General features: G+C 34.1%; 1 protein-coding gene across 1 annotated transcript; it reads right to left on the reverse strand.

The window, feature by feature from the left end:
* Positions 1–220: 220 nt before the first annotated feature.
* On the reverse strand, positions 221–1,153 carry LOC114034756 (olfactory receptor 2AG1-like). Its single transcript, XM_027850552.1, has one exon. It carries the CDS (start codon positions 1,151–1,153, stop codon positions 221–223), a length of 933 nt encoding a protein of 310 aa, XP_027706353.1.
* Between the last annotated feature and the right edge of the window lie 5,272 nt (positions 1,154–6,425).

Consider the following 6,425-nt stretch of genomic DNA (forward strand, 5'->3'; position numbering starts at 1 on the left):
TAAATCAAGGTATAAGAACTAAGTGTATGTGCTCTGTAGGGACTGAGTCTAGGGAAATAAAAGATAAAAGAATGAACTCAGAGTGTGGGTTTAAAAAGCATCCAAGACAATTTCCTAGAGAGGTGGAAACAGGATGGAGAATTCAAATACCAACAGAGAGTGATAAGTCTCATCACTAAGAACAAAATACTCTTCCCTTATCTAGATGCTACCATTTCAGCTATGAGGGATCTTTCCTTATAACCTTCTTCAGGGCCCCCAGCACATCTTTGTTCCTCAGGCTGTAGATTAGGGGATTCAGGGCTGGAGTAACAATGGTGTAGAACACAGAGAGGATATTGTCTTGCTGAGGGCTATGATAGGCACTGGGCAGGACATACATGACCATGGCAGCTCCATAGTATAGCCCAACCACTGTCAGGTGGGATGAGCAGGTAAAGAGAGCTTTCTGTCTTCCCTGTGCTGAGGGCATGTGAAACACAGTAGTCAAGACTAAGGTATAGGAAGCAAGGATAGCAGAGAGGGGGATCAGAAGGAAGGTCACACCCATTGTGTATACCATGAGCTCATACTGTGAAGTGTCAGCACATGCGAGTTTTAGTAATGGAAGTATTTCACAGAGAAGGTGGTGAATCTCTTGGTTTCTACAGAAAGGGAAATGCATCGTATAGATGGTGTACACAAGGGCACTCACAGATGCCAAGAGCCAGGACACAGCCACCATGGACCAACAAACTGTTGGTCTCATTAAGACCATATAGTTCAAAGGGTGATGAATGGCCACATAGCGGTCATATGCCATGAAAGCCAGCAGTATATCTTCTGCACCCCCAAGTGTCAGTGCCAGGAACATCTGAAGCCCACAGCCTGTAAGGGAGATGGTGTTTTGTCCACCCACATAATCTACCAATGTCTTGGGGGCAATAATAGATGTGAAGAGCAGGTCCATAAGTGAGAGCTGGCTGAGCAAGAAGTACATGGGCACATGGAGTCTATTGTCCATAGCAATCAACAGGAGCAGAAGGCCATTACTAGCCATGGCCACGAGGTATAAGAATGTGATGGCAGCACAGACAAGCTCAGGAGATTCACTATCCTGGAGAATTCCAACAAGGAAGAAACTGTTTATCACAGTGATGTTCCAGAGTTCCATTCCACAGATTCCTCAATATCCTGTAAGAGACAGATGCTCAGTATGTGTCCAAATGACTCAGCAGTTTTCTAATTCTCTGATAATAGAGTAAACTGAAAGTGTCTTAGTTTAAAGTCAATGAGTTGAGAATCTCCTTATTGTACCCCCAGACACTAATCTCAGAGATTACATTGAGGCAACCTTCTGATTATTCTGTTTCCACTCTGATAATGGAGTTGGAGGCTTACAAATATACTGATTGTCATAATGGATAGGTATAAAAATAAAATTAAAATCCCCCAATTAAGCATCAAATTAGAAATCCTAAAAATTAAACATGAGATTAATAAAACTGAATGTAAGAAAACTACTGAATTAATAAATAAAACTAGAAGTTGGTTTTATGAAAAAATATATAATAAATCATTGATTAATATGATAAAAAAAGAAGAAAACCAAATCACTAGTATCAAAAAGGAAAAGGGTGAATATACCACAAATGAAGAGGAAATCAAAGAAATTATTAGGAATGATTTTGCCCAATTATATGCCAATAAATTTAATAATGTAAGTGCAATGGAAGAATACTTACAAAAATACAGAAAGCTAGCAGAGAAAAACCAGGAGCTCTCCTGAACTCTCTCCAGTTTCCTTCAGAAATAATGTTCAATCAAGCCTCTAAATGGATTCTGGAGTGACAGAATCTACAAAAAGATGAAATGAAACAATTTTCCAGCTTAAGATAACTTAGAAGGATTTCAGGGAAGGTCTGTCTCACTTGGGTCAAAGGGGAGTGTAGCCCAGTACAGATGTTGTTTGGGCAAACCAGTGGGAGACTTTTAGCCACTGCACAGATCAGCATGTGGGTTTATTTTATATCCTGAAACTTTGCTAAAGTTGTTAATTATTTCAAGTAGTTTTTTCAGTTGATTCTCTAGGATTCTCTTAGTATATCATATCATCTGCAAAGAGTGATAACTTTGTTTCCTTACTGCCTATTTCAATTCCTTCAATTTCTTTTTCTTATTGCTAAAGCTCACATTTCTAGTACAATATTGAATAACAGTGGTGATAATGTACATCTTTATTTCATCTCTGATCTTATAAAATAAACCCACACAAATCAGCATTTCTATATATTACCAACAAAGCCCAGAAGCAAGAGATAGAAAGAGAAATTCCACTTAAAATAACTGTAAACAATATAAAATATTTAGGAGTCTATCTGCCAAGACAAACCCAGGAACTCTGCGAACACAATTAAAAACACTTTTCACACAAATAAGGTCATATCTTAATAACTGTAAATTTATCAATGTCAATTGTTCATGAATAGGATGAGCTAGTACAATAAAAATGAGAATTCTACCTAAATTAATTTACTTATTCAGTGCCATACCAATTAAAATACCAAAAATTATTTCATACATCTAGAAAAATTAAGAACAAAATTCATCTTGAAGAACAAAAGGTCAAAAATATAAAGGGAATTAATGAAAAAATAATGCAAAGGAAGGTTGCCTAGCTGTACCAGATCTAAAACTGTATTATGAAGTGGAAATCATGAAAACTATTTGGTAATAGCTGAGAAATAGAATGGAGGATCAGTGGAATAGATTAGGTACACAAGACACAGTAGTAAATGACTACAGTAATTTACTCTTTGATAAACCTCAAAACTTCAGCTTCTGGGACAAGAAATGACTATTTGACAAAAAATAGTCAACTGGGAAAACTGACATAGTATGGCAGAGAGTAGGCACAGACTGACATCTCACAACATATACCAAAATAAGGTGAAAATAGGCACATGATTTAGACATAAAGGGTGATACCATAAGCAAATTAGGAGAATAAGGAATAGTTTACCTATCAAAGCTATGGAGAAGGGAAGAATTTATGACCAAACAAGAGATAGAGAACATGAATTGAAAAATTGATGATTTTGATTACATTAAATTTTAAAGTTTTTATACAAACAAAGCCAATGCAACTAAGATTAGAAAGAAAGCAGAGTTGTGGTATATGAATGTAATGGAATACTATTGTGCCATAAGAAATAATGAGCAGGCAGACTTCAAAAAAACCTGGAAAGACTTTTATGAACTGATGCTGAATGAAATGAGCAGAACCAGGAGAACATTATACACAGTAACAGCCACATTGTGCAATGACTGACTTGGATAGACTTGGCTATTCACAGAAATGCAAGGATCTAAGACAACTCCAAAAGACTCATGATGGAAAATGCTATCCACATCCAGCAAAAGAATTATAAAGTCTGAATGTGTATGGAAGCATACTATTTGCTCTTCTTTTCTCTTTTTTTTGTTATATTGCTTCATTTTTATGGTTCCTCCCATCAGTTCTAATTCTTCTTTATACCATAACTAATGAGAAATATGCTTAACATGAATTTATAAGTACAGCCTATATCAGATTACATGCTGTCTAGGGGAGGGGGGAGAAGAGGGATGGAGAGAAAATTTAAAACTCAAAATCTTATGGAAGTGAATGTTGAAAATGAAAAATAAATTAATTATTAAAAAAAGAAGGAAAGCAGAAAGCTGGGAAGCAATTTTTATAGCCAGTGTTTCTGATAAAGGTCTCATTTCTCAAATATATAAAGAACTGAGTCAAATTTATAAGAATACAAATCATTCCCCAATTGATAAATGGCCAAAGGATATAAGCAGGAAGTTTTCAGATGAAGAAATTAAAGCTATCTATAGTCATATTAAAAAAAAAGGTCTAAATCACTATTGATTAGAGAAAATGCAAATTAAAACAACTCTGAGGTACCAACTCACATCTATCAGATTGGCTAAGATGACAGAAAAGGAAAGTGATAAATGTTGGAGATGTGGGAAAATTGGAACACTAATGCATTGTTGGTGGTATCATGACCTGATCAACCATTCTGGAGAGCAATTTGGGACTATGCCCAAAGGACTATTAGGTCTATATTCCAAAGATATCATAAAAAAGGGGAAAGGACCTACATACACAAATATGTTAATAGCAGCTCTTTTTGTGGAGGCCAAGAATCAGAAACTGAGGAGATGCCCATCAATGGGGGAATGACTGTACAAGTTGTGGTATATGAATGTAATGGAATACATTATACTATAAGAAATGGTGAGCAGGAAAGACTTATGTCAACTGATTTTAAGTGAAATGAACAGAACCAGGAGAACATTGTACACAAAACAGCAACATTGTGCAATAATCAACTCTGGTAGACTTTGCTCTTCTCAGTAATACAATGATTCAAGACAATTCCAAAAGACTCATGATGGAAAATGCTACCCACATCCAGAAAAAAGAACCGTGGAGTCTAAATGCAGATCGAAGTGTACTATTTTCACTTTGCTGGTGTTGTTGTTTTTCTTTCTCGTGTTTTTTTCCTTTTTGTTCTTGTTTTTCTTTTACCACATAACTGATGGGGAAATATGTTTAACATGACTGTACATGTATATTCTACATCAGATTGCTTGCTCTGTTGGAGGGAATGGAGGAGGCAGGGAGAAAAATTTGGAACTCAAAATCTTATAAAAATGAATGTTCAAAACTATCTTTACCTGTAATTGGAAAAAATAAGGTAGTATAAAATGGAAAATGTAAATTTCCTAGGTCAACAGAAGAGGAAATAGAATATCTAAATACACCTATTTTAGAAAAAGAAATTGAACATGTCATAAATGAGATTCCTAAGGAAAAAGCACCAGGACAAGATAGATTACAAATGAACTGTACCAAACTTTAAAGATCAACCAATTGCAATATTAAATGAATTATTTGGAATAATAGGAAATAAAGGAGTTCTACCAAATTCATTTTACAAAACAAATATGGTGCTGATACCTAAACCAAAAAGAGCAAAAACAAAGAAAATTATAAACCAATTTCACTAATGAATATAGATGCAAAAATTTTAAATAAAATGCTATCTATGATTCTACACCAATAAGTCACAAAGATTATACATTGTGATCAGTGGAATTTAAAGAGTGCAGGGATGGTTTAACATAAGGAAAACTATTAAAACAATTATATTAATAACAAAAGTAACAATAATTATATCAATAGATACAAAAAATCTTTTGACAAAATGAAACATTAATTTCTATTAAAAATACATGAAGACATAGGTATAAATGCATTTTTCCTTAAAATAATGAGACATATCTACCTAAAAACAGAAAATAAGGAGAAAATTTTTATAGACAGTTTCTCAGATAAAGGTCTCATATCTCAAATATATAAAAAAAACTTTGTCAAATTTATAAGAATACTAGTCATTCTCCAATTGATCAGTAGTTAAAAGACATAAACAAGCAGTTTTTATGAATAAATAAAAGCTATATATAATAATATGAAAATGCTCTTGAATATTTTTGATTAGAGAAATGCAAATTAAAACAATTTTGGATAACATCTCCCAACTATCAGACTTGCTAAAATGATAGAAGTGGAAAATGACAAATGTTGGAGGGGATGTGGAAAAATTGGGACACTAATTCACTGTTGGTGGAACTGTGAACTGATCTAACCACTTTGGAGAATAATCTGGTATTATGTCCACAGAGTTATAAAATTGTGTACACCCTTTGACTCAGCAATACCACTATTAGGTCTGTTTCCTAAGGTCATCAGGGAAAAAGAAAAAGAACCTATATGTTCTGCTCTCTTTGTGGTGGGAAAGAAGTAGAAATTAAGGGAATGCCTGTCAATTGGGGAATGGCTAAATAAGTCGTGGTATATGATTGTGATGGAATACTGCTGTGATGATGAACAACTTAGAAGTTAGAAAAACTTAGACTTGTAGGAAATAATGAATAGTGAAAAGCACAGAACCAAGAGAACATTGTACACAGTAATAGCAATATTATTTTAAGAACAACTTTGAAGGACTGTCATTTTGAGTATTGTGACTCAAATAAACTACAAAGGAACTATTAAGGAAAATGCTATCCACATTCAGAGAAAGAACTGATAAATAGAAGTATGTCCAGTATGGTTTTACACACACACACACACACACAAATTTGTGTTTAATGGCAGCCTTCTAGGATGGGGTGGAGAGAGAGGGAGAAAAAAAGTACACAGCAGAAAACAAAAGAAAACTTAGAAGGAAGCACAGAAAAGTAGGGTAGGTTTGAAAATTATGTGTAGTATTTATTACATAGTTTTTTTAAAGTAAACTGTGAAAAATGGAAATTTATGTTTTTATGTTGAATCATCTTTTTATGTTGTCCTATGTACATGGAAATATTCTCTTTTTGTCCTTTTT

The sequence above is a fragment of the Vombatus ursinus genome, unplaced genomic scaffold (genome assembly GCF_900497805.2).
Source record: "Vombatus ursinus unplaced genomic scaffold, bare-nosed wombat genome assembly UNPS02009062.1, whole genome shotgun sequence".
In the NCBI taxonomy this organism is placed as follows: Eukaryota; Metazoa; Chordata; class Mammalia; order Diprotodontia; family Vombatidae; genus Vombatus; species Vombatus ursinus.